The 24,372-nt window shown below is 41.7% G+C and overlaps 1 protein-coding gene across 1 annotated transcript in view; it reads right to left on the bottom strand.

Annotated features, from left to right (window-relative positions):
* EDC3 (enhancer of mRNA decapping 3) overlaps window positions 1–22,180 on the bottom strand; it is a 33,343-nt gene extending 11,163 nt beyond the window's left edge. Inside the window, 3 exon segments of the mRNA XM_007446682.1 lie at window positions 9,047–9,382; window positions 18,666–18,982; window positions 21,999–22,180. Of these exon segments, the coding sequence (XP_007446744.1) occupies window positions 9,047–9,382; window positions 18,666–18,982; window positions 21,999–22,162 (817 nt within the window). The 5' untranslated portion in view covers window positions 22,163–22,180.
* Between the last annotated feature and the right edge of the window lie 2,192 nt (window positions 22,181–24,372).

The raw sequence follows: 24,372 nt of genomic DNA on the forward strand, positions 1-24,372 counted from the left end.
CCACTTCTTCCTTCCCCCATTAACAACTAGAACAACCTCCTATCCACACTGGACCTCATTCCCTCAGGTTAAAGCTCTACTGGAACAAGCTTTGGACTCAAGAGGTAAAGGACTTCCTGACAAGATTACTAATTACAAAGGGGAAAAGTATCTTTACAAGGAAGAAATCTGTTGGACAACACCTTACCAAGTGATCAAACTAGCCTCAGTGATGGGACAAACTGACGCTGTGTACTGTATGATGTAATGCTCCAAGAGAGACAGAGTCCCACCAAAATCCTGGAAAAAAGGTTTAACGTGAATCACATCAAAAGGAACAATCAATAAATCAAAACCAATGGTTATTCTGCAAATCAACTGGCCTAGACTCTTCACAAATGTCAATATCACAAAAGACACCAAAAGTTGTGGGAACTTTCCTGGTTAAAGGAAATGAAAGAGATCTGACAACTATATGTAATATGCAATGGTTGATTAAAAGTACAACTATAGGGACATCCCTAGTGGCGCAGTGGTTAAGAATCCACCTGCCAATGCAGGGGACATGGGTTCGAGCCCTGGTCCGGGAAGATCCCACATGCTGCAGAGCAGCTAAGCCCGTGTGCCACAACTACCGAGCCTGCGCTCCAGAGCCCACGAGCCACAACTACTGAAGCCCATGCACCTAGAGCCTGTACTCTGCAACACGAGAAGCCACTGCAATGAGAAGCCTGCTCACCGTAACGAAGAGTAGCCCAGCTCACTGCAACTAGAGAAAGCCTGCGCACAGCAATGAAGACCCAACGCAGCCAAAAAATAAATGAGTTAAAAAAACAACAACAACAACTATAAAGGACATGATTGGGACAACTGGAAAGCTCTGCATAGGGAATTAGATAATACTTTTGTATTAATTTTAAATTTCCTGAGAGCAACAGCCTACTGAATACATATGGAAGTATTTAGGGGTGAAATGTAATGAGTGCAACTAAATCTCAAATTGTTCAGGTGTGTGTGTGTGTGCATTTATATAAAGTAAATGTGGCAAAATGTTAACTGGTGAATCTAAGTGAAGGACATATGGTTGTTCACTATAATATTCTAGCACCTTTTCTGAAAGTTTGACATTTTTTTCAATATTAGAAGTTGGAGAGAAAAAAGAGTAAAGTGCCTCCAAATGTGATTAACAAATGTTTGCAGAGTAATAATACATCAAGCCAGTGGTGGAGGTGGGGGGGGGGGGAAGGCGGGGACAGAGTAAATAAAAAGAATATGAAAACAAACCACATTCCCAGTGTTACAACCTAGCTGGAAACAAAAAATATATATGTGCAAATATCAGAGAAAAAAAACTGTGTTATCCTGAGCACAAGTGTAAAATAGGAATTTCAAACCAGGAGCTGCAGGTAGTGTCAAATCCTCAATCTGAACCATGCCTCGCAAGACAGAACTACAGTCACAATGATAGAAAAGGGAGCACACTTGAGGTGGCGGAGGAACCATGAACAAAGTTACAGAGGCTGGAAAGGGTGTGACATGAGCAGATGAAAACTACCCTGCTTGGAGCCCAGAGACTGACATGAAGGATAGTTTAGAGTAGTGGGTGGGGCCAGACTTCAGAAGGCATTAAAAGCCAAGTTGTTTTATACAGGATGAAGTTGACAGGGCTAGAAAATGAGGGCAGAAGGCCATGTAGAATTGATTTCAAGGGACAAAGGGAACCTGTGGGGTAGCATAAAAAAGTAAAAGGTCGGACTTCCCTGGTGCTGCAGCGGTTAAGAATCCTCCTGCCAATGCGGGGGCATGTGGGTTTGAGTCCGCGTGCCGCGGAGCAACTAAGCCCATGGGCCACAACTACTGAGCCTGCGCTCTAGAGCCCACAAACCACAAATACTGAAGCCTGTGTGCCTAGAGCCTGTGCTCTGTAACAGGGGAGGCCACTGCGGTGGGAGGCCCGTGCACCGCGACAAGGAGTGGCCTCCGCTCGCCTCAGCTAGAGGGAGACTGCACGCAGCAACGAAGACTAACGCAGCCAAACATAAAATTAATTAATTAATTTTTTTAAAAAAACAAAAGTAAAAGGTCATGACAATTTCAAGGACCACTGAGGAAGAAGAGAATCCAGAGTCAGAATGAATACTGAGGATAAAGGAAAACTCCTTGTCAGAAGGAATCACTGTGTTATTAAATTAGAAAAAAATGGCCTCCAGTGTTCTTTCTAGTCATGATTTTTTTTTTTTGGCTGCGTTGGGTCTCCATTGCTGCACGTGGACTTTCTCTAGTTGTGGCAAGCGGGGGCTACTCTTTGTTGCAGTGTGCAGGCTTCTCATTGCAGTGGCTTCTCTTGTTGTGGAGCACGGGCTCTAGGTATGCGGGCTTCAGTAGTTGTGGCACATGGGCTCAGTAGCTGTGGCTCGCGGGCTCTAGAGCACAGGCTCAGTAGTTGTGGCACACGGGCTTAGTTGCTCCGCAGCATGTGGGATCTTCCCGGACCAGAGCTCAAACCTGTGTCCCCCACATTGGCAGGTGGATTCTTAACCACTGAGCCACCAGGAAAGCCCTCTAGTCATGAATTTTTACGAGAAGTAAGAGGCAAAGATGGCCACAAAATTTCATGCTGGACACTTTAAAAATGGTGATTCCACTGAAAGAAACGGGAATGCTAAGGAGTCAAAGATATGGGAGGGGGTGAATGACTGACTTAGCTTTGATATGTTGAATTTAAGGAGGATGACGGATACATTGAAATCAAACCCCTTCCTTGCTCTGGCCAGACGCCTGTGGCTGTGAAATGGCAAAGGGCACATAATAGCAAAAAAGTCACATTTGCAGAGACCAACTCAAGTTTCTAAAATGACCAATTGGTACCTTCATCAAAACTCAGGTGTCAGGCCATAATGTGCTGGCTCCAGATCCCCCAGCCCTTAGTTTGAGTTTAAATTCTTAAATTAAAAAACTCTGGCAGCAAGTTGCCATGAGACCTTTTCCAGTAGGACTGTAGGAAGCACAAGTGTTCATTACTGGGGGAAGAGTCTAAGCCAAGACACCTGCTCTAAAACCTCATGAGTGCCAAGGACTACAACCAAGCCCTTCAGGCTGATGACAAGTGTCTACCTGATTATCCAAGCCCAGAAACTCTGAAGGATTCCATATTAAAAGAACTTACTACTCCCTCCACTCCTGGCACTGGAGGATCTGCTAGAACCTGAGGTTCCAAAAATCAACCAAGTCACTGTCAAGGAAGCCTGCCTGCAGAGACACAATTTCAGAAACTAGGCTCATCAGCTCTGCTCAATGAAAAGCTGTGGCAGCACTTGGTGCAGCAGCACAGGTATTGTTAATGTAGGTTTTCTGGTCCAGAACACCTTCTAGAATTTACCTCCTCATGTCTCCCCTGTGGCTCTCTTAGGATAAGAAATGTAAAAGAGGCGCCTCCCTGGGAATGGCATCCCTGTAGCACATTGTCTAATCTGTAAACACAGGAAGGGGAATGAGGGTTGATGGGAGATCAAGGAAGAACCCATGTGGGTTGGGTCAATGGTTTGAAAAAGCAATGAGATCATGACCAGTTCCACTGCAGCAGATACTTGAGTCTCCGTGTGAGAAGGATCCTCCTCATGAGCACGATAGCCACTGAAGGCAGTCTTCACTATCCTCAGGGTAAAATTCTTCAATGGCCACTTCTAAGGTCAAAGATTTCTTTCTTTCTGAATTCCTTTTGAACACATAAACAAACCCAAAACAGATTTCCTGATTACCTGTTCTTCAGGAGGTAAAAAACACTGCTCGTCTTGAAAGCATTAGGACACATCTTGAGGGACGCTGGGGACAAGAAGTAGAGGAAGGCAGACGGGCTCAGAGGCAGAAATGGAATGCCAGCTGTGGAAAACAAGTGACAGCCTGGAATGGTGAAAGCAGAGCTTGTCCTGAGAGCAAGATACATCGCTACTGAAGTTCAAAGAGAAGAATAAAGAGGCAAGCCAGAAGCAGCAGAAACAAACCAACTGCGGCTTCACCGGCTGCTCCTCTTCAGAATAGAACTAGAACTGCTTTTACTGAGAAAAATGAGTAAGGGTAAGTGGTGCTGAACTAAGGGAGCTCAAACCAGAGTGCCTCACTCAAACTCTGACTTGATCCTTTTGCAAGACAGTAAGCGGTAACTCTACTTTAGGTCACCTTCATACACTCGCTACTCCCCAAACTTCAGCAGACACATAGGGTGGAGGCTGAGGAACATCCTTCAGGCAAAGCCGATGGGACAACTGTGGAGATTCAGTGCCTGTACCAATAGCACCCTGTTGCCTCCCATCCAGCTTCTATATACTTGAAGACAAAAGAAGGCTACACAGTGGAAAACAAATGGCAGAAATTAAATCAGAATTCTACCTAAAATGAAGGGGTCTTGAATAAATGAACCTGAGAAGAATTTATTAGAACCCAGGGAATGAAGAATTCTAGAGACTTTTAAGTCATTCCTGGTGAAAGATTTAATGGAACACTTAACTCCAACAAAATGAGGATAATAACAAAAAGGGGATAACAATGCAACCTCATAGAGATGCCATGAAAATTAACTGTGATAAGCATGTGAAGTGCTTAGGATGGTGCCCAGGACATAGTAAATACCCAATGAACATGCACTATTATGACGGTGATCATAATGTTGTTTCTCCTCCAGGAGAAACAGGCACTTACCCTTCCTTTTCTGCCACCTCTAAATCTTGTACACACTTCCATTATTTGTTTGTTTACACATCTGGTTACCCTATGTAAGGCCCCTGAGGTGATGGACAATGACTTACTCAGAGCATCTAGAACAGTGCCTGGCACACAGTAAAAATTTTATAAATGTTGATGCTTTGAAGTAACTTTACTGAGACAGTCTTTGCACTTCACATTAAAGTCAAATATTGACTGAATAATAATTATAAGCCAGGCATTGCACTAGCTGCTTTCCACATGATCTCATTTAATTGCCAAATATTATCCCACTTTACAGACAGGAAACAGGCTCAGTAGTCCCCACGTGGCTACGTAACTCAATTCTCTGACCCTACAGGCTACATAACTACATAACTCAATTCTCTGACCCTACAGAAGCCTCCTCATTGAAGCCTTTAATACTGAATAATTAGTAAGTCCCTCAGTGTGGCAACTCTACTAATTGCTTTCTCTGGGCTCAGCCACAAAGCAATGCAAGAAGAAAATCACAAAATCTTGGCCCATTAAAACCTCATGCAATCTACCTACAACTGGACTCGCTGCCATTCTTCACACCCCACAGATTCAATGCCTTTGAATTCTGTTGTTCACTCAACCCTCTTCAACCTGTCTTCAATCATCAAATCCTATCAAATTCCCCTTTGTCACTTCTCTCACATCTCTGTCTTCCTTTCCATTCAGAGGTCCAAACCCCTGGCATATTAGTTATGTCACCAGTCTAACTTATCTTCCTGCTCTGGTCTCTCTCCTCAAATTCTACCCTGAATTCTATCATGAGACCAGTCTTCCTAAAGACTAACAAATCTTCCTAAAAGAGATTTTGGATCATGTCTTTTTCAGAATCCTTCAGTTGCTCCTGATGGCCATAAAACAAGGGACAGCATTAGCACACAGGCTCTCTGTGCTCTGGTCTAAAGCTATTTTTAATTCCTGCTATTCCACCACACAAAAATCTCTGCCCTGGCCAAACCAGCCAATAGCCAATCTCCCACACAGCCCTTTATCACACTACACAGCACCTGCCCAGCCTACCCATAAGTATCTTCCTCTTCCTCTCTGGTGAAATCCTGCCCATGTTTCAAGGCTTCTGTCCTGCTCCCTTTGTGAAGCCTTCCCTGATCAGCCCAGCCTTCAGGACTTCTCATGCCCCTCAAGACCCAATGCATTTAATGTCCACACTCTCACTGGACTCCAGGCATATATGGTATCTTTCCATTTCCTAGTACATCTTAATTACTTGGATGCAAGGACTGTCTTAGAGTGACTTACATGTAGTAAGCACAGTGTTCCGACTGGCCCACACTGTCTTAAAAATTACTTTTAGAATACTATGAATGTTGAGCCAAGATTCTTCTCTGAAGCCTCACCACTCTCCTAACCAGTGTTCTTTGGGGACCTCTCACCCCTGAACACACAGTGCTCACGTGCATCTAGCATTTTATAGGCAAACTTAACCAACATGTATGCAACCACAGGATACAATTATTTCGCAGCATGGGTCCAAACTGGAGGAATGTCTGACAATCTGTTGGAGATAGTAGCACTGTTAAAGGACCCAAAGGGGCCTTCCAGAGAGAAAAGATTTGGGTTAAACAAAGAGCTAAATTCAGTTGCTTCCTGAATGTGTTTTCCCAATCAATAGACCTTTTATAACACTGCCCCCCCTCCATGCACACAGTTGGCAAAGAGTATTGCCAAGAGGAATATGAGCAATTAGAGAATAACAGCTTAGAAACTGTTGACACCACTCAGCATGCAGTCAATGTGTAGGATACCAGCAGCAAGCTGCTGGAATCCTGAAACCCAAGCCATTACCAAATGGGTAGTAAACGTGTTGTACTTATGCTACTCTGGGAATTAGCAGAAAATAAGTATTTGGGGTTCTAGAACATGAATGTCACAAGGCTAGATTGGGGAGCTAGCCAAACCACTCTCTACAACTGCAGATCTAAGTTGGTCTATTCCTGAGGGAATACTAAAGAGAAAAGACTATGTAGTCTAATTGCCATTAAACTGCCCTTCTCTTCTTATATCCTTCTTTCTCTTTAACATATCTGTATTCAGAAAAGGAAAGGAAATGTGATAGATAAGGTTTATAGAGCCTTTACCTCTCTGGACCTCAATGTCCTCAACCTGTTAAATGAGAAAATTATACTAGGTGATCAAGTAACCTAACACTAACATTTTTTTTTGTCCTAGCTTGTTTCCCCACATATTCCAGATAGCTTGCCTCATTCCAATACTAATGTTTGGATAGTAAATCCAACTGGAAAGGTGTCCCCAGCCAGGCACTACGTGAACAGCATTGAGTAAAAACCTGCTTTGAGACTTGTGCCTTGGAGCTGGAGCAGAGACAAAATCACCTGTAGAAGCTGCTCAGCAAGATAACTGCTCGCTTGCTCTATTTCCAGCATAGATCCTGCTTGGCAAAAGGATTCATTTCCACTCCTTATCACTGCTAAGAACAAAGAGAAAAACCAGATGGCATGAGGCTATAGGGCCTCTTGTACCCTCACTGTCATGCTTCGGTGAAATGCAACTGGTTGCTACACACCACAAACCGCCATACCCGAGTTCTTGGCCAATGCCTAGCACATGTGGTTTGTAGTATGCCTGTTAATGGCAATTCTGGAAAAATATGAGAAGAGGGAACTTTCACTTCTGTCATTAAACAAAATGTGAACATTAAGCTGAGGAGATAGAGTATGTAGGAAGAAAAAATTCCCACCTCTCCTGTTGTCTACTTTGGCAAATGTTTTCTTAGGCTCTTTTAGATCTGAGAATCTTTCCTGATTCTTATTGCTATTCTCTCCCTGTTAGCCACTTCACTCCAAGGCAGGCTATAATCTCCCCAAGCTCAGGAATTTCAGGGAAATCACATACGGCATGACCCAACCACCTCAGCTTCCAGAGAGTGACCAGTAAAGGCAGCTTATTTTGCCACTGAGGGGAGTAAAAAGGAGAGCAGTCAAAAGTGGATGGATGGTGTATGTATAGCTGATTCACTCTGTTAAACTAACACACCACTGTAAAGCAATTATACTCCAATAAAGATGTTAAAAAAAAAAAAAAAAAAGTGGATGGACAGCAGGATCTGAGTATACGACCAGACCTGATGGACGATAGCTGTCTTTGAAAAGCTTAAAACCTGGCAATTTAAATTAAGCCTGATTCTGAGCTAGGTTGTTTGCCTTAATATAGGTGATAAAAATCAAAGGAGTTCAGCAACTCACACTGTCAGTGTCACTTAAGGAAACTACCTTAGTAAAGAGGCGTGCCTGCCAGAGTCTGATAGTGAAAGACAGAAATTAGTAGTCTTTCTTAACCTGACAATCTGTGTATTTCTTTTTTTTCACATGGAAGCTTTTACACTCAGCAAAACCAAATACAACAGAGCCCTACTGATGTTTACAAAAATGCCATGCCAGATCTCTGATTTTCCCCCATATGTAACTAAGCTGTCTCCATAAATCTCCCTGTAACTGCTACTAGCATTCAAGGTTTATATTCCCTATATTCAAGACTCCAAGACTTCAGATGATTATTATACTTATTAAAATGATTGATTCCTCCTTTAGCTCCTAAGATCATTTAACAACAATAGTTTCAATCTGTAATCTAAGAAGCCCAGTTAATAATAAGTTTGGGGGGAAGGGACAGAGACAAGGATGAGGTAGACCACCTGTCCTACAGCTGCCTCAAATGCCATGTTTGAAGAAAAGATCCAAATGCTAAAAGAAAAAACAAAGCCACAAAATTAAAAATCACTGGGTTAACAGATTAGGCTATCATACACAGTGACCTACCTAATTACCAAGGCACTACACTGTCCCATAGCATTATGACTAGCCAACCCTCAATGACCAGGGCTAGCAGCAGATGAGGACAGTGTAGTAAACAAATGTAATTTATTGAAACCCTAGTTTTAGCCAATGGTTTCAACTACTCAGCTCTATTGCTTACCCCAGCAAACAACCAGTGAAACAGAGTTGAACTTCCGGTAAAATCTACAGGCAGTAACAGTGAAGCCAAAGTGAAAATAGAGCTGACTATGTCAATCTAGATAGTCAGCCTCTATGCCTTTAGTTGTTAATCATAACATACTTTAACAGCAGACCAGATCCTGCCAGGTATAGGATATAAATGGACATGTAGAGAAATCAGCCCCCACCCTAATCTAGTGGTAGGTAGGATGGCCACAGTCTCTAAAAGACAATATAATGGGCCAACCACCATGCCCCTTGAGTTAATTCCTACTACAAGACTCTGACTCAGAATCTGGGTCATTCTGTTTCAAGTATTAAAAAAAAGGAAGAGCAGCCAGTGGGACGTGGGGTTAACTTACCTGTGCAGAACTCCTTGCTCACGTTGTGGGGCACTGTGATCCGACGATAGACGATGGGCTCTGACTCCAGGATGTTCTCATCATGGCGGTACCGAGTAGGCCTCTCATTTGGGATGCCCCGGGAACGGGTACCACTTCTCCTCTCATAAGTATCAATCTCCTCAAACACAGCTGCTTTGTCAAAAAGGGCAAGGTTCCCTTCAAAATCAAAATCTGTATCTGGGATCTCCTCGATATCATCCCCAAAGCACTCGTCATCTTTATTCTTCATCTGGCCGTTCTTTAAGCCACTTTTCTTTGGAGTTGCCTGATTTGGGTGCCTGCTACTAGACGACCCTGGAGAAAAAAACAGGGACTAAAGTCAGTGTGCCCACAGAAAGTGCTCAGTATAAGTGGAAAATACATTAGTCCTTTGTGGACAGTGTTACAGGAATCAACGTGAAAATGGTATAAGGCAAAGCTATTCCTAAACCCATTAAGTAGAAAAAATTACCACAAATCTCATGGAATAATAGATTTCGTATATTACCCAACTAACAGTGAATATGAAATAAGCAGTACTCCTGGAAATCTTAAGCTCTGCTCTTCATAAGGGAATTGGTAGTGACCGAGGCTTTTTTGACAAGTGAATATATCAAAAAAGTGGACGGGCAAGAATATAGCAGTCTCTTCCCACAGGTCTGGGTGGTTTGATTCTGAATGTTCAGCAGTTAATTAAGAGAGAAATACCCCCAGAGTAAAAGAAGGCCAAGTCCTCATAACCTGAAGCTCATAGGAAGATCTTACTCAAGTGGCTCTGAATTCCATGCTTACCAAGCAAGCAATCTTCTGATTTTTTTTAACTCAGTTTCAGGCTAGACCCCAGTAGGAGGGAATCCCTGGGTTTAGACAGATTCCAGACCTTGAGCCAGATATACATCTACCACTATAAGTTGATATATTTTGATTTACAGGCCTGTTTTTAGATCTTTTAGTTAATGTGATCTCTTTTCTCAAAATTTTACCACTTTTGGGTAAGCTATTTCTGAACCACCAAATGATGACAAGGACCATATTGACCTGATCCTGTAGAGGGCACACCAAGATGCATATTAACACCACAGCAGTCAGTCACTCTCTGTCTCTGAAACTCTATTTGGCCACCACATATCAGTCAACTACTCCTCTAGCAGCCAAGGCAGAAGACCCCACAGAATTCTCCAAACCATCCCTTCCCAGAGAATCCTGAACTGAGTTAATAGTTTGATCCCCATCTGATCACCCTGAAAGCATGGACCAGGTGAGTGGTATGGTAAATGGAACTGCCAACATAGTCTGGATAAACATAATGTACTTCCTTTTGTGAGAACAAGCGCCTCAATTATTGAAAATACTCAAGAAGAGGTTAGAATGATCATGAGCAAACCCCCTCACACATATCATCCCAACTATACTGCTCTAACTTTACTCACAGCAACTCCCTTCTATCCAATGGACCATGAGTCACGAGACCTAGGATCTATTTGCATGCTGTATAATCTTATACCTATCACCCAACTTCTCAATTTCCTTGTATGTAAAACGATCACTGTGGTACCCCCAGCAGGGTTTCTAGTACATAGCAGTCAGTCAGTAAATATTTGTTTAATGTTATCAATCAACATCAGCAAGATCAATTACAACAATTATTCTGAAAGATGTAAACTATGCAAAATATAACTCATGTCAAAGTCTTCCTAATGCCAAATATTGGTATGGAAAAGGGCTATGCTGGCAGTTAGGATGAGATTTAGGCCTCTGAAAAAAACCTAAGGCTGACCAAAATTATGAAGGGGAGGAAGAGTTGGCTGAGTCACCATAAACAGCCGAGATTACGAACCACTGAGAAGCTTGTCAAAGTCTGGGTTAAGTTCTAGTTCCGATAATTTGATAAAAACATTTAGTGAGAGCATGCTGTGTGCCATAGCCAGGTACGAGGAATATAGTACATAACCAAGACATGCTACCCAAAAAGGAAGGAGGAGAGATATATAAGCAAATAACTAAAATACAATATAATGAGAATTATAATAGAAGTTTATATAAAGTGCTACAGAAATATGGATGAGAAACAGAGCTGGATTAGGAATGCGAGAGCAAGAATGAAAATACAAGGTCAGGATAACACCATTAGCAATGTATGTAGGCGAGGGAAGAACTAGAGAAAAAAGTCCAGTTTGCAGGATTATCAATGTACTGCCTCAATATTAAATCAATAGGGACTTCCCTGGTGGCGCAGTGGTTAAGAATCCACCTGCCAAAGCAGGGGACACAGGTTCAAGCCCTGGTCTGGGAAGATCCCACATACTGCGAAGCAACTAAGCCCGTACGCCACAACTACTGAGCCTGCGCTCTAGAGCCCATGTACCACAACTAATGAAGCCCATGCACCTAGAGCCCATGCTCCACAACAAGAGAAGCCACCGCAATGAGAAGCCTGTGCATCACAATGAAGGGTAGCCCCCGCTTGCCACAACTAGAGAAAGCCAACGCACAGCAATGAAGACCCAACGCAGCCAAATAAATAAATTTATTTTAAAAAATAAAAAATATTAAATCAAGATTATTAGGAAATAGGTCTCTGGCCCAGGGGTCTCTCTCCAGTGGTTGCGTGCATACCCAGGAGTGCAAAGGAGGATCCACTGGGATGCAGGGAGAAGATATTGAATATTTTATTTACTTTCTTTTAACTATAAACAGGAAGAAATTAAGCCTTATGAACTTAATGTACAGATGGAAATTGGCACCCTTATGAGGTTTCATGCGACCCAATCACTGCCAGTATTTGAACTATCTGAGGAATGAATGATGTTCCATAACAAGAAGTGTGTCCATGCAAGTGGATTTACATCAAAATTTTTAAATTGTGGTAAAATATACATAACATACAATTTACCATTTAAACCATTTTTAAGTGTACCGTTCAATGACATTAAGTACATTCACATTGAGCAACTATATACATTTTTAACTACTAAAGCATACAAAAATGAGTAAGTGGCTTTAAAGGATTCCTATAAAAAAACTATGTATTGGGACTTCCCTGGCGGTCCAGTGGTTAAGACTCCATGCTTCTAATGTAGGGGGTGCGGGTTCAATCCCTGGTTGGAAAACTAAGATCCCACATGCTGTGCAGTGCAACCAAAAAAAAAAAAAAAAAAAAAAAAAGCAGCTATGTATTAAAGATAATACTAATAATGCAATTTTAAGTGAACAAGAGAATGGCAGACATAACACTTCCTCTGTTTCTCTTATAGGCTTCTTTAACCAGACTGTTTTAAAAATGTAATCTAATCAGATCTAAGAAGACAGCCTCCCAAATTAAAAAGTAATCAAGGTTATTCCAAACATGAATCCATATGGACTACCACTGATTAACTTCACCCTAAGTGTATACTCTACATCATAGCCCTGGGGCCAAATCCAGCCCAAACACTGCCTGTTTCTGTAAATAAAGTTTTACTGGAACACAGTTTTATTCATTTGTTTACATATTGTCTAAGGCTCCTTATGTGCTACAAAGACAAAGTTAAATGTTTGAAAAGAGACGTTATGGCCTGCAAGGCCTAAACTATTTAATATCTGATCCTTTGCTCAGTCTGCTCTACATCATGCCTCTCACAGGTATTCTCTCCAACCATGACTGCCATTAAAATAAAAAAAAATTTTTTTTAATTAACTGAATGTAACCAGAATTCTTTGAATCTCTGTTCTATTCAAGGTGTTAAGTGTGTCACTTGTCATTCAGACCTGTCAGCCAATAAATACTATGCCTGGTCCACCATAAGTAAACAAGAATCTCTGCTGAATTATGAAATCAAAACAGCAATACCAAAAAACAAAACAAAACAAAAAAACCCCAAACAACAAAAGCCTCTAAAGAGGTTATAAAAAAAAAGACAACTTGCGACTGTGAGAAAGAAAGGGAACCATCAAAAACTATGCCAAGTGTGTTGCGTGACTGAAAAGGACAGGAAGATGAAGTCAACAATGATACAAGAGGGAGTATGAGGCAAGGGCTTCACAGGAAAGCAGTTCAGTCATGTCCGTTATGAACTGACAATGAACTATCCTGGACCTAGCAAAATGACAGATGAAGACAAGCAGTTAATCAATGGTAGAGAAGACAGTAAAAGAAGCAAAACGGGAAATCATTTTTGGCTTGGCCACAGACTCTACAAACATAACTTACAAACCCACAGTTCTGACTTTAGAAAGTATCAAGTATTTTCTCATGCTCCCTCTGACTAAAGATCTTCCATTCATCCATTTGACAAAGATACACTAAGGATCAGCTATGTTCCAAATACTGTCAGGAAAGCAGACAGTGAAAAAAATGTCCAAGAGGAAATACTGACACCATAGGTCAGCAAGAAAAAGGTAAGAGAATATAAAGTAAATGAAAGGCAGGCTAAAATTCTCAGTTGTCTCTTATTCTTCCCTTTCCTCATACTTTAAAACAAATATTGGGAAGTCCTGGGTGAATAAGCTGTCTCAATACTTGGCTTATTCAGCCCAAAGGGCCTGGCTCTGTATTAAACTGGCCTTTGGCCACTAGGAGAGAAAAGCACTTCCTCTGGAAAAGATAAACAATGCTTCCCAGATTTCTTTACCTTTCAATTACAAGGGCCAAGTGTGTGTTAAGACTAGAGGCTGGCTGCCTTCCTGTGCCATTTTGCTGCCAGCCTTTGGCACAGAGGCCCTTTGGCCAGGACAACTTATAACAAACCCATTGTTGTGTAACACTCAGTGCCACTTATTTATTGGTTTTTGTCACACACATATTGTAAAGGGGAACTTTGTCCTGCACTTACAGCACGCTAAAGGGCACATGAAGGTCAAATTACAAATGTTTTAGTGCCGGACTCAATGGGCTTTGTGAGCAGGTTCCTGAGAGTATCTGGTACCTTCTTTTCAACTCCCAAATTCCAGGCCCTGGTAATCAGTCAACTTCTTGGGCTCCAGCAGCAGCACCAGGGTTTTCAAGTCTGGTGGATATATGAAGCACATCCAAGGAGGTTAAGAAGTCACATTAGAACTGCAGAAGGATCATGAAAACTTAGCAAAAAATAACTTTAAGGCCTCAGATGGTGGGATCACTGTTACACTAAACAGACCATATAACAGGCCTCAGGAGGTTTCCCTCTGCTCCCTGGGACTGATGCTCCATTCATCCACTTGACAAATATTCTAAGTGGTCAGTTCAACGACCTAGGTCACAGGAACTACTCTTTATGACCACCCTCCCACCCCCCTTCTTTTACAACCTAAAAGAAGAGATTAAAATCTGCTTGTGCTAAAGCTCTCATCAGTGTTGAATTAGGTAACTAGAACCAACAAATCTGTCAACAACTTATTACTAACTTTGAAAGAACAATTAAAAGCCAGAATCAATGAGAGATTATATTCCTATAGCTTTATCAATCTACTAGTCTCAACATCAATGTACATATACCAGAGAAAATTTGATTTACAGATCTCTAATAAGAAAAATACTTAATTTCCATTTCTCACTCATCCATGAAACAAACATTAATAATCTACATTACAACTGTGGTGGAAAGAAACCAATCTACTTCCTTGGAATCCTTAAAATGCTACATAAATGCTAAGCCAGTCAATCTCCGGCAGACCTTTCTACTTATCTTACAGGGTTCACGGATCAGATAAATAAATGTAACTCTGTTTTCTATCACAAACCAATTCTGAGCCACATTACATCATCAAATTCCCAGGCCACAGACATTTTCCATACAAATCTGGATTCAAAAGAAATTCTCGAAAAGAGAGTCTAACAGTTTACTGCCCATGACCTTATTTACACGTACTTAATAATACAGGAAAGGGGAATGGATCCGACAGCGAAAGCAGAAGCATCAACCAGAGTACAATGTTTTTTTAACTTTTTTTAAAAAACTTTTTAGTTTAACTTTATTTTTTTGGCTGCGTTGGGTCTTCGTTGCTGCGTGCGGGCTTTCTCTAGTTGCAGCGAGCAGGGGCTACTCTTTGTTACGGTGCACGGGCTTCTCACTGCAGTGGCTTCTCTTGTTGTGGAGCACGGGCTCCAGGCACGCGGGCCTCAGTAGTTGTGGCGCATGGGCTTAGTTGCTCCACAGTATGTGGGATCTTCCCGGACCAGGGCTCAAACCTGTGTCCCCTGCATTGGCAGGTGGATTCTTAACAACTGCACCACCAGGGAAGCCCAACCAGAGTATACTTTTGGGAGTGACCCCACTTTTTACTATATCAGACTTGTTAAAGATCAAATAAATTACTTGTTTTGAAGTTAACTGTACTCTTGCAAGAGAGTTGCTATAATCGTTAGTAATGGGGGAAGAAAAGAAAAAGAAACAAACTGACAGTCTCACCATAACACCCAGCAATCACACCCCCTAGGTATTTACCCAACTCACCTAAAAACTTATGTCCACATAAAACCTGCACACAAATATTTACAGCAGCTTTATTCATAATCACCAAAAGCTGGAAGCCACCAAGATGTCCTGATATATCCATACAATGGAATATTATTCAGCAATAAAAGGAAATGGGCTACCAAGCCACAAAAAGACATGGATGAATCTTAAACACATATCAAGTGAAAGAAGGTAGTCTGAAAAGGCTACATACTATGTGATTTTAATTATGTGATATTCTGGAAAAGGCAAAACTACAGAGGTGGAGGGTAAAAATATCAGTAGCTGCTGGGGGAGGGGGGCGGCGGGCGGTCCCTGAGGGAAAAGAAGGACTGAATAGGCGAAACACAGGGGATTCTGCAGAGTACTGTAATGAGAGATACAAGATACTATGTACTTGTTAAAACCCACAGAACTTTAGAGCACAAAGAGTGAGCCTTAATGCATGCAAATTTTTTAAAAAATCACTGAGGAGGTTGAAGGGTCCAAGGATGAAATGCTGAATGTAAGGAAACAATCTGTTACAAATACATGAAACAAGTCAATGAAGGGGATGGGAGTATGGATTAGGGTTAGTAATTCTGATACTGTATGTTGGAATTGAATAATTTAAGTCAATGGATGGCAGATGGTATGGGTTTCTCACAGTTGGAGGGAGAGGTTACAGATAAGGAGGAGGCTAGAATGATCCATGTGGTAATGGATTAGACTTGCACATATCAGTATGAACTTATATTTAGCTTTACAGTAGTGAAGGTTACATAAAGAAGTATTTACAGATATGTGTACATACACTGGTTGAGTATACACATATATATTTTCCTGCTCTGTCAGCTGAAGGGCGACACCCAGTAGCAATGAGCACATCTAGTGGCTAGACTGTGGTTTGTAATACCATTCTCCAGTAAAAGGAAACAGGCCTCCTTGGAGACATGGCCGATTCTAGGGCTGGGGCAGGAAATATAAAAGATAAACCTGGAGCACCTTGTAGTGCCAGAAAGTAAGGAAGTACTGGGGAAAAAAACACCCCACCCACAATGATGGGAGCATGTCAAAGGTACACAGTAGCCAACTGGAAGAGCTCTCAGCGTCCAAAGCTGAAACAATCTGAGTACCAAAATAAAGTGGTATTGAATTATAAGCCAAAGTATAAAATAAATACTTATAAGTCCATACTGATAAAAATAAATGATAAAAACAAATGAGAGAGAAGAGACAAATCTCTGGCGCAGAAGAATTCCAAGTAACTTATGTAGATACTCTGCATAAGTCTCCACTCCTTAGGTATGGGCTGTACATAGTGACTTCAGAGGAGAACTCTGACACACACTACCTCAGCCAGGCAATCAAGGTCAACATCAAGTCATAAACCATGGTGGCAGTACGTACTCTTGATATGATGTGATGAAAATGACACTTTCTCTCTGTGGTCTTCCTCCCAAAAGCATATAACCCCAGTCTAATCATGAGGAAAACATCAAATACCAATTGAGGAATATTCTACAAAATAGCTGACCAGTGCTCATCAAAACTGTCTAGGTTATCAAAAACAATGAAAGTCTGAGAAACCGTCAGAGCCAAGAGAAGACATGACTACTAAATGTAATGTGGTATGCTGGATGAGAGCCTGTAACAAGGACATGAGGTAAAAACTATGGCAATCTGAATAAAATATAGACTTTGGTTAATGTATCAACACTGGTTCATTAAATGTAACAAATGTATCATAGTAATGTTAAGATGTTAATAAAGGGGAAAATATGTGTGAAAAATGTAATTTACAAATTGCTAATGAAGATTATCTACAAGTACATGAGAGATTATAAACTGCTTGAACATTCGAACTTAACAAAGAGTCAATTTTTTGGTAAAGAAAAAATGTTTGTTTGTTTTTTTTAAAGGGCAGGTACATCAACTTCAAAGCTCAGTACATTGGTTCTACCTTTCTATTTATTTATTTATTTATTTATTTATTTATTTATATTTTTTTTGCAGTACGCGGGCCTCTCACTGTTGTGGCCTCTCCCGTTGCAGAGCACAGGCTCCGGACGCGCAGGCTCAGCAGCCATGGCTCACGGGCCCAGCTGCTCCGCGGCATGTGGGATCCTCCCGGACCGGGACACGAACCCGCGTCCCTTGCATCGGCAGGCGGACTCTCAACCACTGCGCCACCAGGGAAGCCCCTTTTCTACTTATTTAGAAAAATGTTTTGTTTTTTTTTCTTAAAGAGAAAATAAAGCAAAGTACAGAAGGTTGAAGTCTAAATGGAAAAAGTCATTTTGTATCCAATAATTCTAGTTTTTCAAAGGGTACAGAAGAACTAACAACTCAATTTCAGTCTCAGATCTTCAATCATTGTCAATTCAGATAGTTATTTAAGAAGCACTGAAGGAAAAGTGCCCTGAAATACCTTTTTTTTCCTCAAAATTCCAATAGTTTAGTCACAGAATCAGGCATTTTCAAAACTTAAAAATGTTGGCTTCTGAAGGGCCACACAGATTCTAGTGAATCTTCTGTAATTCACTATTATAACATTATTCTAGTAAATATTCAATATGTTAAAGAGCATACCCGATTCTAGTGAATTAACTACTGTTCTATAATGAGCAAATGACATTCAACAATTTGTCAGTACCAAACAAAACTGGGCATTAACACACACCAGTGTATGCCCTCCTTGGTGTACCGGCAGGGACAGTGAACACAGCAAATTTAAAACTGTCAATCTGTCAGAAACTGTAAGATCACAGAGATGCCTAGGCCCATCCCTTCCTCTCCTCTAACTGAGGATGGGAGTCAAATCACAAAAAGAGAAGTTATTCAAGAATCCCCAGAACACCTTTAGTGCAGGTTCAACCCAGACATCACTACTACCACCAGTCACCAGATTAAAAACAAAATCACTTTTGCCTATGTGAACTCTAGGCAGATCACTGACTTTTTTAGAAGGAAGGGAAGTGGTGGGTGAGGGCAGGGAGCTGGTGTGAGTCTCTAACAGCTCATTTCCTTTCCCTATAACATCTTGAGGAACTAGATCCAGAAGAAAAGAAACATGCTATATTTTTGCGAAGCTCTGCCAGCATCCTTTTTTATTAGGGTAATAAATGACTTATTTAAAGAACAGAAGTGGATAAGTGGACAGGAAACATCAGGTTAAGAAGAAATATTAACTTGATCCAACTTACAAGAGTTGTGCCGACGACGGAAACTTTTGGACTGACTCAAGGATTCCATGTGCCTGTCCACATAGCTCTTTGAGCACTGCTGCTGGGGAGAGACTGCAACATCTTGGCTCTTCACATCTGTCCTCTTAGGGATGTTCTGAGGGGCACTGCTGGAAGAGGCTGGCTTCTTGACCAACTTGCCTGTGCCATTCTGATTGATACCTACTTGGCATCCAACACCAGAGGGGCCTAATTCTGTCTGATGAAGGTCTCCAAAATGTTGGTTTTCTCCAGGACCTGGTATCTCCAGAATTTTTAATTCCGTTATGTCACCTGCCCTGAAATATACAAAAGAGTCCAAGTCTCAAAACTATAATAGTGATAACACAGATGAAACTGGGATCAACAGCAACAGCTACACCTTTGCAGGGCTGCATTTCAATGAGCCATCAGAGGCAAAACCTAGAAAAGGTAGTAGAGCACTTAAAGACAAGGCTCAGCCACTGACATTCAACTGACACAGCACTGGCCTTTAAAGAGACCTATTGTTAAAAAAAAAAAAAAAAAAAAAAAAAAAAAAAAAAAAAAAAAAAAAAAAAAAAAAAAAAGAGACCTATTGTTAAGGGGGAGTTGGGGAGGGGGAGGGATGGAGTGCGAGTTTGGGGTTAGGAGATACAAACTATTAGAATGTATGGACAAGGTCCTACTGTAAAGCACAGGGAACTATAATATTCAGTGTCCTGGGATAGACCATAATGGAGAAGAATATAAAAAAGAATGTATACATATGTATAACCGAGTCACTCTGCTGTACAGCAGAAATTAGCACAACATTGTAAATCAACTATACTTCAGTAAAAAAAGAGACCTATTGTTAATCACAAAACTATCATTAACATCTTAGATTTCTAGACTGCTTAATAGTTTTTTTTTCATTCATTCACTCACCTGCTCATTCGATAGGTATACACAGAGTACTTACTATATGGTAAGCCCTGTACTAGGAGTGGGGTATATAGATATGAAAAGCATTACATGTCCACAAGGCACTCACAGTCTGATCAGCAGAAAATTCAAGTAGGTAATCAAAAGTGTTAAATACTATGACAGAGGTGTGTACAGGGGACTAGAGCTCCCCAAAGCAAAATACATGTGAGTCTGGCAGAGATGGATGAAGCACTTAAGCTAAGTCTGGTGGGGGAAGGAAAATAAGAGTTGGCTAAGCAGAGTATTGTAGGAAGAGGGGCATCTTAGGCCAAGGCTCAGAGATTGAGAAAATGTGGGCCATTTGAGGACCTGCAAACGTCACAGTGTTACTAAAGAGTAGAATGCTTATGGAGGGCCAGTAGGAGCTAAGGCTGTGGAGGAAATTAGGGATCAGATCATAATCACACTGGATTTTCCTGGTGGCTGTAAGGAAGGTGGAGAAACTAGACGCAGGGTCACCAGTTAGGAGATGAGGCAAGAAATAAGAGGGGATGAACAGGGCAAGTGACAACGCAAAGAGAGAGGAGAGGACAGAACCAAATAACATTTGGAATCCACAGAATTTGGTAACTAACTGAACATGAGGATCAAGAGGAAGAATTTATTATGACTCCTAAGCTTCTAACTTGGGTGAAAGGTGTCGTTAGTCACTAATTAAGGGTACACCTTGGGAGGAAGAAATCTGCAGATAACATAATGAGCTCAGCTTTGAAAATCTTAAATTTAGGATATTCTGTGGGATATCCACCTGGAAATGACCAGTAGACAATTAAATTAAAGTGTATGGAACTCACATAATGGGTCTAAATTAAAGATTTGGGATCTCACTAACGTGTAAAAAAGTACCCATGAGACTGTCTAGAGAGAATATAGACTCAGAAAAGAACCAAAGATAGAACTTTGACTAACCCCATCTTAAAAAGTGAGAAGAAAAGGAATCTGGGGGTAGGGGGGGAAGGTGTATAAAGGAATGGAGGAATACATGGCAAGAAAACCCAAAGGGTGACAAAGAAACTAAAAGAAGAGGCCATTCCAACAGTCAGGGCACATTTGAATAAGATTAGAATTGAGACACTCCACTGAATGTGGCACTTGGCAAAAGCTACTTCAGCAAGATGGTAAAGTTGGAAAAAAGACAATGGTGGAGTAGGGAGGGCCTAGAGGGACCAGGCCACAAAGGGAATGAAAGCAGACTACAGTTGACCCTTGAACAACACAGTTTAAACTGTGCAGGTCCACTTATACGTGGATTTTTTTTTCCCACTAAACACATTCTATAGTACCACATGATCCATGGTTGGTTGAATCTGCAGAGACAGAACCATGGATACTGAGTGTCAAATGTAAAGTTATACCCAGACTGTCGATGGTGCAGGCGGTTGGCGCCCTAACCTCCTCATTTTTCAAGGGTCAACTGTATTTTGCTCTGAAAAGAATTATGAGTACAAAGAGAAGGGAAATGACAGGGCAATACCTAGTGGCAAATGCAAGGTGTGTGTGTAGGGGGGGCAGGGGGGAGTGTTTTTACTATGGGGGAGGCCTGGGAATGTTAGAAAGCAAAGAGAAAAGAGACAGTATAAAGGTTGCAAGCGAGGACACAAAAGAAAAGGAGTAGGGCCTCAAAGGAGATAGAAAAGGATAGCACATAAAGCATACGTGCAATAAGGTTAGCCCTGAACACAAAGGATATTTCTTCCATGAAGACTTCAGAGGAGATAAGCAATAAGAATGGATACACCTACAGAAAAGGCTACATGTGGGTGCTATTTAGGAAGTCAAGGAAGCTCTTGCCAGACAGTCTCTTTTTAAAAAATAAATAAATAAATAAGAAAGGGAGGTTTCTGTCAAACTTGTGAAAAGAGGGATGTGGAGACATGTAAGGCTGAGATCTGTTAGCAAACACTAAGAAAAATACAGTCCTGTAGCTAAGAACTTCAGCTACTGGCTACAGTGTGCCTCTGGAGATACATCATAATATAAATCTACAAAGAGAGATAGTTACATGGTGGGGCGGGGGGATCAATAAAGACCTTAGATGTAAGAAAGCACAAATAATACAAAACTGAGAAAGGAAATCTGAAACCAGAAAACAGAAATATTATTCTGAATTTGACGCATTTAAATATAATATTGCATGTTTGACAGAGATAAGAAAAATGTTTCACAAACCCTGAATCATTAGCTGAAAGCTAATTACAACACAAAGTCTCTGCTGAAACAGCAGAACTATAAGATCTAAGACTGCAAAATCTCACCCCTAATAAGACTCTACTCAAAAGTAGCCCTATGCAAGAGAATATTGGCAATGAGACCTAGGTCAAGCTCCACAGATCACCAGACTGGATTTGGAAGAATCAGGATACTCACCTGAAAGTAACTTCTGGCACAAGGCACTTCACTCCATTGTGGAAAGGCCGGGTGAGAGAAATGGTCTGGCTGACCTGATCCACTGCTGATACTCTTCCCTGATAGACACCCAAGCTATCTCCACAGTTGATGGACACAATACTGCCCAGCCAATCCGCAGCCATGTTTCAGATGTGAGACCACCGTGGAGAGAAGGAACAATGCAGTGTACCTTGAGAAAAAGATAAATCTTTAATAAAATTCACCAAACATTATACCAGGTCTGTACCAGGTGTTCTTAATAATATATATTCTAGCATATCCTTAATTGAGGTAATAAAGCATAAAAAATAAAGTTTTTAAATTATTTTTTATTTTTTATTTTTTGCGGTACGCGGGCCTCGCACTGTTGTGGCCTCTCCCGTTGCAGAGCACAGGCTCTGGACGCGCAGGCTCAGCGACCATGGCTCATGGGCCCAGCCGCTCTGCGGCATGTGGGATCTTCCCGGACCGGGGCACAAACCCATAACCCCTGCATCAGCAGGCGGACTCTCAACCACTGCGCCACCAGGGAAGCCCATATAACATTATATTTTAATATATCTGCCAGCAGAATGTTTTCAAAGAGAATACATAAGAAATAATATACAAAAAAATAATGCAGGTAATGTCACAGTAGCTCATAACAGACTAACCCTCTTGCTGATGACAATGAAAAACTGGACAAAATTTTTTTTTTAAAAGCTGACTGAAGGCATTAGAGAACACTACACCTAACTACAGAATAACATTCTTTTCAAGTTCACTAACACATGCTGGGCCTTAAACTAGTATCAATTCATTTCAAAGGACTGAAATCAGACAGAGTATGCTCTTTGTCCATAACAGAATTAAATTTGAAGTTGATAATAAGATATTTCAAATATTCCAAAATATCTGGAAATTAAGCAAGACATTTCTAAATAACCTATGGGTCAAAGAAGAAATCAAAAGGGCAGCTAGAAAACAGTTCAAATTTGGGACTTCCCCGGCAGTCCAGTGGTTAAGACCCCGTGCTTCCACTGCAGGGGGCGTGGGTTCGATCCCTGGTCGGGGAACTAAGATCCTGTACGCCATGCCACGTGGCCAAAAAACAGAAAACAGTTCAAACTCAATGAAAATGAAAATAGAACATATCAACATTTATGGGATGCACTTAAAATAGTGTTTGAAGGGAAATTTATATATTTATCTTTTCTAATATAAATGCTTATATTAGAAACGATGAAAGGTTTAAAACCAATGATTGGGCTTCCCTGGTGGCGCAGTGGTTAAGAATCCGCCTGCCAATGAAGGGCACACGGGTTTGAGCCCTGGTCTGGGAAGATCCCACATGCCCCAGAGCAACTGAGCCCATGCACCACAACTACTGAGCCTGCGCTCTAGAGCCCAGTAGCCACAACTACTGAGCCTGCGCTCTAGAGCCCAGTAGCCACAACTACTGAAGCCCACGCGCCTATAGCCCATACTCCCCAACAAGAGAAGCCACGGCAGTGAGAAGCCTGTGCACCACAATGAAGAGTAGCCTCTGCTCGCTGCAACTGAGAAAGCCCGCGTGCAGCAACAAAGACCCAACATGGGCAAAAAAAAAGAAAAGAAACAAAAGGGTTGCAACAGAAATGTCAGATAAAAAATTAAGGCAAAAACACAGAAAGAGATTTATTTAATTCATGTCCATATAGGGTACAACTCACTTATAATATATATTACTATAATTCTCCATAGAGGTAATTTCATTATATCAAAATATAATATAGACTATAAAACAAGTATATAAAATATTCAAGGGCTTCCCTGGTGGCGCAGTGGTTGAGAGTCTGCCTGCCGATGCAGGGGACACGGGTTCGTGCCCCGATCCTGGAAGATCCCACACGCCGTGGAGCGGCTAGGCCCGTGAGCCATGGCCGCTAAGCCTGCGCGTCCGGAGCCTGTGCTCTGTAACGGGAGAGGCCACAGCAGCGAGAGGCCCGTGTAACGCAAAAAAAAAAAAAAAAAATCAAGAATAGGGACTTCCCTGGTGGTGCAGTGGTTCAGAATCCACCTGCCAATGCAGGGGACACGGGATCAATCCCTGGTCTGGGAAGACCCCACATGACACGGGGGAAGATCCCACAGCTGGCGGAGCAACTAAGCCCGTGCACCACAACTACTGAGCCTGAGCTCTAGAGCCTGTGAGCCACAACTACTGAGCCCACGTGTCACAACTACTGAAGGCTGTGAGCCCTAGAGCCCAGACGCTGCAACTACTGAGCCCACGTGCCACAACTACTGAAGCCCGCATGCTACAACTACTGAGCTCACGCACCTAGAGCCCATGCTCCACAACAAGAGAAGCCACCACAACGAGAAGCTCACA

This window comes from Lipotes vexillifer, unplaced genomic scaffold, assembly GCF_000442215.2.
Source record: "Lipotes vexillifer unplaced genomic scaffold, Lipotes_vexillifer_v1.1 scaffold242, whole genome shotgun sequence".
Taxonomy (NCBI): domain Eukaryota; kingdom Metazoa; phylum Chordata; class Mammalia; order Artiodactyla; family Lipotidae; genus Lipotes; species Lipotes vexillifer.